At 41.9% G+C, this 12338-nt stretch overlaps 1 protein-coding gene across 7 annotated transcripts in view; it reads left to right on the top strand.

Moving 5' to 3' along the window:
- l(2)gl (LLGL domain-containing protein l(2)gl) overlaps positions 1–12338 on the top strand; it is an 80035-nt gene that overhangs the window by 43550 nt on the left and 24147 nt on the right. For all 7 annotated transcript variants that reach the window (XR_012967291.1, XM_076201663.1, XM_076201666.1 and 4 more), the window contains 4 exons: positions 8794–8927; positions 9037–9320; positions 9502–9728; positions 9861–10053. Coding sequence is in view for 6 of the 7 variants with exons in the window: in XM_076201663.1 (XP_076057778.1) it covers positions 8794–8927; positions 9037–9320; positions 9502–9728; positions 9861–10053 (838 nt within the window). In the remaining variant the exon portion in view is untranslated. The remainder of the gene's footprint in view (positions 1–8793; positions 8928–9036; positions 9321–9501; positions 9729–9860; positions 10054–12338) is intronic.

Genomic DNA, 12338 nt, shown 5'->3' with positions numbered 1-12338 from the left:
GTCTCTCTTCACTTCTTCCCTGACAAATTTGAAGTTTTGGTAGATTAAATTTTACAAGAGGATAAAGATGAGATCACAAGTTTGGTCTTATTAAATGGAAGGTTAGCTGGATCAAGAAGGAGAGAGAAGGTAGTTGGAGGGAGCAGGAAAAGGGGTGTGTTAATGAGATAAATGATGAGGTAGACATTTCTGTTTGATGGAAATGTTAGCTCCTTGTGGATGGGTACAGGTTGGAAAGAGCATTTGGTATACATATGGGTGTGGTCCTTTGTTATGAACAAACTATTGTCGTTCCAGGAAAGATTTTTCAACCATATAAGGAAGAAAGTTAGATTTTGGTTTACAAGTTATTCTTAGATGGATCAGGAATGCAATAGGTGGGCTAATACAACAAATTGGCAGTGGGGGAGTGGAAGTGAAATGTTGTTGATTTAGTCCCGGAGCAGAGAGGAACCCTGCCTCACAAAACCCAAGTAAGACTCCCCACCTCTTTCCCTGTTAGAATCATAATCATAGGAAGAAAATCTGCCTGGAGTTTACACTGTATAACCACTTTTCAGAATAGCCACATTAAACTCTCAGAAAAAGGGAGGTCTAGGGGCCCCTGACTGATTGGGAGACAGAATGAAGCCATATACTTACACAATAAAGTATGGTAATCCTTGGGCTACACTACTGTGCTTTAGTGCATCCTAGTCTGGAAAAGATCAAATGACGTGTAAGAAGAGTAGAACTCTTTCTCTTGCAGTCTATGCCAAAGTTGCACCGCTTTGGTGCAAATTGCCTACTGGTTGCATTCTACAGAAAAATGCCAAGTCCCAGTATACTGGTCATGTCAAATCCAAGGGGATGTGACTGACTTCAATTGACATTGATTAATTCTTGCCCTATGGGGTGGCTGGTGTTTATTAAGAACTTAAGAAGATGGTCATCCCCTTGTTTTTAGATGGAAGTAGATTAGAGGAGAGGAGGAAGTATTTGTATATCATCTCTGACATTCACAAGCACTTCTGTCCTTGAAAACATTATCATACTGAAAGAGAAGAGGTATAATATCTATCTTTAAGGATTGAGAGCCTCATCCACCAATCTACCTGAGATTAGAGTAATGAGACAGGTATTATTATAGCTGCAATCCAAGAGGATACCAAAATAATGCCAACAAATGCCCTGCCCTAGTGGAGATCCCGTAACCTCTTCCTTCCATACTATGATGCCTACGTAGGTGTCATGAGATGTGAGTGCGTATACAAGAATGCTGGCCTTGGGTCCTGATTATATTTATTTTGTAGTCTTAGCTGAGTAACCCCTGAATTCTGAACTGGCTTGATAGTGTTTTCTCTATATTATTACTTAGTAAAATGGAACATTAAAGATGTTCCATTTGGGTCTTTTAATGTGTGTGGATGTGGTACAGATGAGAGTAAAAGGGAAGAGATAGGTAGTATGTTTGTGAGAAGAAAGATGGATGTGTTGGCTTTGAGTGAAACTAAGCTGAAAGGGAAGGGTGATTGTAAGTTTGGGAGTGTAAGTGGGAGGTTATCAGGAGTGAAGAGAGGGCGAGGGAGGGAAGGGGTGGCTATACTAGTAAGTGAAGAGATAGGTAAACGTGTAGTGGAGTGGAAGGAGGTTTCCTCAAGGATAATGTGGATGAAGGTGAAACTGGGAAAGGAGATGTGGGTTTTTGTAAGTGCATATGGGCCTGGCAGTGAGAAGAATGTAGAAGAAAGGGAGGCCTTTTGGATAGATTTAAATGAGTGCATAGAGGGTTTAGGGAGAAGTGTAAATGTAATAATACTGGGAGACCTTAATGCTAGGGTAGGAAAGGAGCCAATTGATGGAGTGGTTGGGAAATGTGGAGTTCCAGGAAAGAATCGTAGTGGAGAGTTGATGGTGGAAATGTGTCTAGAGAGTTGATGATAGCAAATACAGTGTTTCGGAAGAAAGTCAAGCATAAGTACATATGGGAGAGGGTGGTGGAGGGAAAGGTGGTAGATAGAGCTTTAATGGACTATGTAGTGGTAAATAGGATTATGATAGGAAGAGTTAGGGATGTACATGTGCTAAGGAGAGAGGGTGGGGGAATATCAGATCATTTTCTGGTGGAAGGTAAGTTGAGAGTGGAGGACAGATGGAGGAAGAGGAAAGGGACAAAAGGTAGGGAGGTGCTTAGAGTGAACTCTTTAAACGAAGAGGAAAAGGAGAAGGAGTACAAGAGGAAGCTGAAGGAGGAGTGGGAGGGAGTGAAGGATAGAGTAGAGGTAGGTGTAGAGGAGGAATGGGGATGGTTCAAGGGGGAGGCACAAAGTGTGCAAAGATGGTGTGTGGAACAAGAAGGTCAGGAGGAAATAGAAGGAAGGGTAGTGAATGGTGGGATGAGGAAATGAAGAAGGTTGTAGAAGAGAAAAAGCGAGCTTACACAGATTGGTTACAAAATAGGACGAGGGAGTCATATGAGAGGTACAAAGAAAAGAAAAGAGAAGTAAAGAAAAAGGTAAAGGAGGCAAAGAGGAGAGCAGATGTAAAATGGGGTAAGAGTATGACAGAAAATTTTGAAAGTAATAAAAAGATGTTTTGGAAAGAAATTAAGAGAGGAAGAGGAGGCGAATCAAGTAGAGAAGAAAAGGTAAAAGGTGCAGATGGAGAGATGATAATGGAGGAGAAGGCAGTATGGGGAAGATGGGCAGAATATTTTAGGGAGTTGCTTAATGTGAAGGAGGATAGGGAGGGAAAGATAGCTGCAGTGGTAAATGCTAAGAAAATGAGAGTGATGAGTGAGGAAAATGGAGGAGAAATAAGGAAGGATGAAGTGAGGGCAGCAGTTAAGATGATGAAAGCAGGTAAGGCACCTGGTATGGATGGATGCCATGCAGAATGTCTTAAAAAAGGAGGTATAGTGATGGTGGACTGGCTGGTGAGGTTATTTAATGTTTGCTGGAGAGAAGGTAGAGTGCCAGAGGACTGGAGGAGTGCTTGTATAGTTCCACTTTACAAGGGAAAGGGGGACAAGTGTGAATGTAGTAGTTTCAGAGGGATTAGCTTGTTAAGTGTAGTTGGGAAGGCTTATGGGAGGATCTTGATTGAGAGGATTAGGAGAGGAACAGAGGGAGTAATTGGTGAGGAACAGTGTGGGTTTAGGACAGGTAGAGGTTGTGTAGATCAGATTTTTGTGGTAAGAATATGTGAGAAAGCTATAGGAAAGGGGAAGGATGTTTTCTGGGCCTTTATGGATCTGGAAAAGGCTTACGACAGGGTAGACAGAAAGGCATTGTGGGAGGTTATGTGGATATACGGGATAGGAGGAAATCTTCTGGGAGCTGTCAAGAGTTTTTATGAGAGTAGTAGAGCTTGTGTCAGGATTAGAAATGGAGAGAGAGAGTGGTTTGAGGTAGAGGTGGGACTTGCTGTGGATGTGCTGTGTCTTGCGACACTGCTTCTGACCCAGGGCACTGGACAGGGTGCAGGGATGACCCGTCATCTGGGAGGTGCTAAGATGAGAGGGAGGGTGGAGGGGTGTGGAGTGTATTCAGGGATGGAATGGGTGGGAATGATTTTATGCCTCGTCCTTTTTGGCTACCTCCCTGGTAAGGGGGAAAAAGCCTTGGTATATGTATGTATGTATGTGTAAAATGGAACATGGAAAATAAGAGAAGAAGAGAGAAGGAGTTTGAATGTGTTTGAGATGAGGTGTCTGAGAAGTATGATGGGGGTTACTAGGCTAGATAGAGTGAGAAATGAGGAGGTGAGGAGGAGAACGGGTGGAAAAGGAGCTGGGAGATAGGGTTGATGAAAGAATATTAGGATGGTTTGGACACTTGGAAAGAATGAGTGAAGATAGACTAGTAAAAGAGGTGTGGAAGGCAGATGTGGAGGGAGTGAACATGAGGGGACGTCTTAGGATGAGGTGGATGGATGGGGTGAAGGGGGCTTTGGGGAAGAGGGGAATGTCTGTTGAGGAAGGACGGGAGAGGACAGAAGACAGGGGTGAATGGAGAATGGTTGTATATGGATGATGATGTGATTGCATGAGGTGGAATGGGCGGGTGGATGGGGGGTGAGGTAGTATGTGTGAGCAAAATTTGATGCAGCCCGAAGGGATTTCTCCCCGTCCTCTCATTTTATGCAATGGGGGGACGAAGAGGGGGGGTCGCCGATTTGATGAAGCGGCCTTGCTGTGGATGTGCTGTGTCTTGTAACACTGCTTCTGACCCAGGGCAGTGGACAAGGTGGAGGGATGACCTGTCATTCAGGAGGTGCTAAGATGAGAGGGAGGGTGGAGGGACGCGGAGTGTATTCAGGGATGGAATGGGTGGGAATGATTTTATGCCTTTTTCTTTTTGGCTACCCCCCTTGTAAGGGGGAAAAGGCTTTGGTATATGTATGTATGTATGTATTACTTAGTAAAAGAGAATGAGTAAAATGACCATGTTTTATAATGCAAGTATTGTGATGCATCATTGAATCATCATACATCAGGCATCCAATGCTGCGTGCTAGAATTTGACTTGTATTGAAGAGGTTAAGGAAAAATTTGGAAGGATAAGGAATGTCAGTAAAGAAGTGAGCCAGGATGACTTAGTAAACAAAAACTGCTGAGCTTTGGGCTTGGGTGAGCTTGATGAATCCTGCTGGGAAGAAGAGGTAGAGTGTGCTAAACAAATCATATAGTTTCAGTGAATACAATGCTTTGAATTCGTCTTGCAGAAGACTCATAGCTCCTAGGAATGGGTTTTCCTCAGACAGCAGTCCCTATCTATCTATATACCAAAGGTATCATCCCCCTTATAAGAGAGGTAGCCAAGTCAAAGGCCTTGCTGTGGATGTGCTGTGTCTTGCGACACTGCTTGTGACCCAGGGCAGTGGACAAGGTGCAGGTATGACCCGTCATCCAGGAGTGGAGTGTATTCAGGGATGGAGTGGGTGGAAATGATTTTGTGCCTTTCCCTTTTTGGCTACCTCCCTTGTAAGGGGAAAAAAGCCTTGGTATATGTATGTATGTATTTATATTTATTACCGAGATGGATGGATGGGATGAAAGGGTGTTGGGCAAAGGAGGGGAGGGTAGGGAGTGGTTATGTATAAATGGTATTTTGATGCAACCCAAAGGGATTTCTTCCTGTCTTCTCTTTTTCTGCATGAGGAGATGGATGGGGGGTCACCAATTAAATGAAGTGGCCTTGCTGTGGATGTGCTCTGTCTTGCTGCATTGCTTTTGACCCAGGGTGGTGGGCAGGATACAGGGATGACCCATAATCCATGAGGAGCTAAGATAAGAGTGAAGAAAGGGTGGTGGATGGGAGTTAAAATGGGTGGGAGTGAGTACTTGCCTTTTGACTTGACTATCTCTATTGTAAGGGGGAAAAAGCCCATGGTGTTTGTACGTGTGTATAATATCAGTTTCTTAGTGAAACATTTACAGCAACCTTCCACCTGTTCCACACAATACATCCACACAAAAACAGATTCACTCTGAGATCACTAAACAAGCTCTTCATGAGAGACCACCAAACCTATTACTTCAACAACACCCTCCAAACATCAGCCTCACAGAAAATTTCCTTGTCAAGAGAAGCAAGAACCATGCTAGTACACGTGTTCAGAACACTATCCACCACTAAGACGTTGTAAACACAGAATCAGACTGCTTTAAATGCAGTTGCCACAGAGAAAACACTGAACACCTCATCATACAACATAAGAATGAGGAAGACTGCAAGAGACCATAAAGCCTACATTAAGCAGTTTCCTTAAGTGCCACACTCAAAAAATCCCCAGACAGCAACACTGTATTTCTTCCCTAATAACCTATGGGCCTGCATGGTGGCCATTGCCACTTACCTGGGAGCTACGGGTCTTCTACAAGAGAGACCTTATGGTCGAATGCAGTGCAGTGAGGCATAACTCTTTCACAGCAGGGCCTGACGACCAGTCCTGGTTTACCTCCACTCTCATCATTATAGAAGCTGAAAAGAAAAGGAACTATCATAGGGAATGCAGGAAGATAGAAAGATGATCCATAACTGAAGTCAGGAGTGGTAGATTTTTTTTTACCATGAAGTACAATAGAATAGAAATGAGGTAATCAGAGTATAGTAAAAGATAAATATAAGGAGGTATTAAAGAAGATCTAATTATGAATATCTGAATTTTGGTTTGGTGAGCATTTAAGCCACATTTACGATAATATGTTTGGAGAGAATACAAGAGTAGCAAAATGCAAAGGAAATAGAATGTGCTGCACCAGATGGAATAACTAAGCAAATCCAGAAAGTGTGACAATTTTCATTAGATGAAATTCATGGTTCTTTGTGTATAGGGGTTATCTTGTGCAATGGAAATTATGGGATTGATGACACTGAAGGAAAAGAGGGAGTGAGGAAACATTATTTTTCTGTGTAAATGCACCAAAACTGATATACAAGCAAAGTTTTAGTAAGTAAGGAGTTGAGAGAAAAAGCTATGAATATAAAACTCAATAAGAATAAACAGAAAATAAATTAATACAGTTTTCTAAATAGCAATACATGAAATAAGAAAATTTAATATTCTACCAGTAGAAATGGTTAGTAGTCAAAGTGTGCATGGTTTGAAACTGAATTGCAAGATGAAGCACAATAAGTATATTATGAAACACATAGGTAAGTTAATGCATGCGCAATTTCTATAAGTAACTTCTTTTGTGGTTTCACAATCAATTTGAATATGTCTTAGCAGCATGGCTGGTGCTTAATACATTTTCATATCGCCTGTTTGCTTTCACCTTTCATGCAGCCCAAGTGAAGAAGGGAAGGACAATAGTGAAATCAAGTGTGAGGAGACAATGATGGAATCAAGAGAGAGTGATAGAGTAAGGGAGGAAGAAGAGGTACCATCTGAGCCGCCTGGAACTCCTCTAGTTGAACAAATACAGGCCATTTTAGAAGCTCGACCTCATGCAGATGTTCAAACTGCAGATGCAGGGATTGAGGGTGCTGTAGGTATTGCCCCTGAAGGAAATGGTCCCCCTGAAGAAGATGGACAAAACTCTAATTCTCCTGCAATTCAGATAGTTGATGAACAGGTGGAACGTGAGGTTGATGTTGACATTGATGATAATGATGGTTTGATCATTACTGAAGAGAATTTAGATATTGTAGATAATCCTGGACATGGAAAGAAAGGCCAAGATGAAGAGATTAATATTGCAGGAGGAACATCATCGGAGAATAAAGATGAGGAGGAAATTGAAGTTGTTCCATTCTTGTACTACATTACACCAAAACGATTCAGGGAATCTGCAAGAGGCTCATCAGGAAAAGGAAAAGATGTAAAGAGTCCTGATTTAGAGAGCAAAGATGAGGCTGATGATGGGAAAAAGGAAGAAGATAAGAAAGGAAGATTCAAACTTCCACAAGTATTTGCAAAGAAGGAAAAGGAAGAGAAGGATGTAGATGATGGCGAACCTAAAACTGAAGATAAACCTGAGGAAGATGTTGGACGTTTTCGTTTTGCTCTGCCAAGGATGTTCAGTCGTCAGCAGACTGAGGAAGAGGGCAATGATGCTGAAGAGGCTAAAGCAGAATTGGAATCATCTCAAGGTGGACAAACATCAAGATTTTCCAAAATCTTTGGACGTGAAAGTGGGAATGAAGAAGAGACTGAGAAAGATGATGAGGGAGCAGGTGGTGGTAAAGTTGGGTTGAACCGTTTTAAGGAGTGGTTACAACGCAAGGAAGAAGGGGAAGAAAGATTGCATGTAGAAGGTGTTGAAGATCCATCATCAAGGGAAGGGTCCCTGAAACGTCTTTTCAAAAGAAACAAAACTGTGTCGCTTGATGTTGATAGTCCACCAGCTGAGGGTCCAGAACAACGCCGCAGCATTCTGCAGGCATTCCGTCGCAGACATCACAGCGAAGAATATCCCAAGATTCAGGAGGAAGGGGCCCCTATTGATAAAGAGGAGGCTCAGGTCAAATCTCGTTCACTGACACGACCAAATATGCTTTGGCTTGGTTCCAAGAGTGAGACTGAAAAGCAGTCAGGTTCAGCTGAAGTAGATGCTCCACCTGAAAGTGGTACTGAGGCTGAACAAAGACAGAAAGAAGGGGCAACATCCTCTGGACAGAAACGGTTTCTCAACTTGTCATTCAAGAAAAAGCCTGAAGTACCACAAACAAAAAGTCCATCAAAAACTTTGCCAGATACTTCCCAGCCTGAAGTTTGTAGAAGAACTCCAAGTTATGAATTAGCTCTTTCAGCTGCTGACCTTGTTAGTGAAGACATAAAAAAGGATGAAGCTTCTAAAACAGGTGGAACATCAAGGATTAAAGAGTTGTTTAAGAGGCAGAGTGAAATTATCCTTCGACCATTTGTCAGAGGAGATCCTGAAAAGAGAAGAAGTGTGCCCATACCAACTATTGACTTTACACCCACTGAAGAACATGGCCATACTGAGGACTCTAACCCTAGTTTAATGACCCTTGATTCCAAGGTTCCTGATATATCAGCTCGTCATCCAAGTATAAGCACGTATATAGATGATACCCCATCCTCGGCTAATGCCCCAATCCTTTTGGCACCTTCTCCCAAGCTCCCAACTCACTCTAGGCAAAAACCAGAAGGCAGTGAGCAACTGCAATCCCCAGATTCTGACATTGGATCTGTAGTATTTGATTTACATAGCTTAGTTTCCACTCCTGAAGTACCTGTAGTTGCAAAGGCAAGCACCTTAGAGAGAACAATAATTAATCCTGTAGAAAAATATTTAGGGCATCCCTTAGAGCGTAGGCTAACCTTTTCCCTCCCCTTTATTAGTGGAGCAGCAGTGTCAAGTGACGAGGATGGCTTACGACCAGTGGAGCGGGCAATAGAGGCACGTACGCATGCCAGCGACTACATTGGCTCCATGGTTCGATGCCTCCACCTTACGAAGTGCTTCATTGCAAACAGTAAGACAGTAGACACTAGTCTGTCATATCCTGAGTGATTAAAGTGGTATTTGCTGTACATAATGTTTAGGTTATGATGATAATGGTCAACAATTTTTTTTTCCCCTAGGTCAGCATATGTCTGCAACTTTATGGGCTGGTACAAACAGTGGAGCCATATATGTTTTCACCATAGCTATACCATCATCAGATAAACGAAGTGAAACACCTGTACAGGTTCAGCTTGGAAAAGAAATTCACCTAAAACATGGAGCTCCAGTGATAAGTGTTAGCATCTTGGATGCATCCAATCGTCCATATCCTGAGTCCATGGCTGTTAAAAAGGAAGCTGCCAAACCACCAGATACTGCTGGGCCAAACAGAGTCTTGATTTGCTCAGAAGAACAGTTCAAAGTATGTTTGTTTTTTCTTAGTTTTTAACCTCTCTAATAAGATAAGGGGTGGAATGGGTGGGAGTGGTTTCTTTGCCTTTGTTTTTAGGCTACCTCCTTTGTAAGGGGGAAAAAGCCTTTGGTATATATATGTATGTAAAACAAGTTTCTGGAAAACAAGTTAAACTGTTCTTTTCTTTCAGGTATTTACATTACCCCAGCTGAAGCCATTCTGCAAGTTCAAACTAACAGCTCATGAAGGATCAAGAGTTCGGAAAATTGGTTATGGAGAATTCTTTTCTAGTGCTGATGAGACTTATATGGAACCATCATTTATGGTGGTTACCAACCTTGGTGACTTGTCAGTCTTTTCTCTGCCTGACTGTAGAAGACAGTTTCACACTAATTGTATTAAAAAGGAAGACATTAAGTATGTATTATGATACTTTTTTTTATGATGATTATCAAATTTATTGTATAAAAAAAAAAAAAAAAAAAAAAAGATTAAACATGTTTGAAATTATTTCCAAATACTAAAATGCATGTTTCTTGTCATTTGCAGTGGAATCAACACATTAACATTTAGCAGCCAGGGCGAAGGACTCTTCTTGTTGTCACCCTCTGAACTACAGCGTATATCTCTCTCGACTAAAACAATAACGAAGCCAGAAGGAACAGTTACTGTAATTGAATCTCCAAAAGTGACTACCAGTACTGAGAATGAGGCACCACATGAGGCTTCAAATGAAGTTGAGGTATGCCAGCGTGCACAAGAATGAATGAATTGGTACCTGAAGTTTCACTAACTGGAAACCTACAGCTGTATAGCAGCTGGCAACAATCCTCATACTCTCCCATAGACCTCTTAAGGAAGAAGTTTCAGTCCCTGTGTAGGGTATTGGCTGTATGTTATTGTGCAATAAAATTTGCTCAGTAGCATGCAGATGATACCTTATGGAGTATATGTGGCACCCCTATGTACCAGAGCCACACACCATTTTGTCTGTGTTAGACGAAATATTTACTTATAGAGAAATTATGCTACTTTATTGTACTGCAATTGTCCCTCTGTTATGCTGCCCACCATCATAATACTGCCCTTTACTACTTCTTTGGATATATATTTCCCTTTTTGTCTCTGTCTCCTGTGATATGGGGAAGAAAGAATACTGCCATCAAGTTTTACCACTTGGGTCATAAATGGCTGCTAAAATGGGATGGTATATTCCTATGAGAAGTCAAAGCATAAGAGTGTCTAGGAGGAGTTTTCCGACCAGAACCCTAAGGTTTGGGTCTTTTAATGTGTGTAGATGTGGTACAGATAAGAGTAAAAGGGAAGAGACAGGCAGTATGTTTGTCAGAATCAAGATGGATGTGTTGGCATTAAGTGAAACTAAGTTGAAAGGGAGGGGTGATTTTGAATTTGTAAGTGTAGTGGGGTGTTGAGAGTTAGGAGAGTATGAGGGAGGGAAGAGTTGACTCTACTAGTAAGAGAGGATATAGGTAAAAGTGTGGTGGAGTGGAAGGTTTCTTCAATATGATGATGCCTATGCATGTGTTGTGAGCTGCAATTGGGATATATGAGGATGCCAGTGAAGGCTTCCTGATTATATTTATTTTGTAGTTGTTGCTGAGTGATCCCTGATTTCTGCGAACAGGTTTGATTACGTTTTCTGTGATGTTATATTTATTCAGGGTGAAAGAGAATGATTATAATAGCAGTAACTTTGTTTTGTAATGTGCATGTTATAGTACATCATCATACATTAGGCAACCTGAGGTGCACATGAATATTTCATCTCATATTGAAGAGATTAATGTGGATGAAGGTGAAACTGGGAAGGGAGATGTGAGTCTTTGTAAGCACATGTGGGCCTGGTAGTTAAAAGAATACAGAGGAAAGGGTGGCTTTTTGGATAGATTTAATTGAAGGCTTAGAGAGTTTTGGGAAGAATGTCAAATGTAGTGGTATTGGGAGATCTCAGTGCTAGTAGGGGATGAACCAATAAATGGAGTGGCTAGTAAGTTTGGAGTACCAGGTAAAAATCATAGTAGAGTTAATGGTAATGTGTTTAGAAAGTTGATGATAGGTAAAACAGTGTAGGAAAAAAGCTTAACATAACCACACATGAGAGTGGATGGTGGATGGAAGGGTGGTTGATAAGGCATTAATGAACTATGTAATGTTATCCAGGTTGAAGAGTAGGTAAAGTTCTGGATATCCATGTTTTGGGGGGAGAGAGTTGGGGAATATCAGATAATTTTTGGTGGGGTGGAAGGTAAGTTGAGAGTGGAGGATAGGTGGAGAAAGGAAAAGGGCAGAAAGTACTTAGAGTAAAGTGATGAAATGAGAAGGAAAATGAGCAGGAGTGGAAAGAAGTGAGGGGGATGGTGAAGAATAGAGTAAAGGTAGGAGTGGAAGAGGAATGGGGGTGTTTTGAGGAGGGTGTGACAAAGTGTACAAAGATGGTATGGGAGGAAGGGTAGTGAGTGGTGGGATGATGAAGTGAAGAATATTTTAGAAGAGAAGAAGCAAGCATTCAGGGACTGGTTGCAAAGTAGGACAAGAGAAACATTTGAGAGGAAAAAAAAACAATAAAGGAGGAAAAAAGGAGAGCAGATGTAAAATGGGGGAGAAATATGACAGAAAATTTGTAAAGTAATTAAAAGACATTTTGTTAGGAAGTTAAGAGAGGAAGGGGATGCAACTCGAGTAAAGAATGTAAAAGGTGCAGGTGGATAAATGTTAATGGTAGAAGAGGTGGTAAGGGGGAGATGGGCAGAGTATTTTATACATACATATACCAAGGCTTTTTCCCCCTTCCAAGGGAGGTAACCAAAAAGGGAAAGGCATAAAAACACTCCCACCCATTTCATCCCTAAATACACTCCACACCCCTCCCACCCTCCCTCTCATCTGAGCACCTCCTGGATGACGGGTCATCCCTGCACCCTTCCCACCGCCCTGGGTCAGAAGCAGTGTCGCAAGACACAGCACATCCACAGCAAGGCCACTTCATTTAATCGGCGACCCCCCCTC

The sequence above is a fragment of the Oratosquilla oratoria genome, chromosome 18 (genome assembly GCF_046742065.1).
Source record: "Oratosquilla oratoria isolate Oo_2021 chromosome 18, ASM4674206v1, whole genome shotgun sequence".
Taxonomy (NCBI): domain Eukaryota; kingdom Metazoa; phylum Arthropoda; class Malacostraca; order Stomatopoda; family Squillidae; genus Oratosquilla; species Oratosquilla oratoria.
The sequence above is the reverse complement of the archived record's forward strand: the minus strand, read 5'-3'. Positions and strand labels throughout refer to the sequence as shown.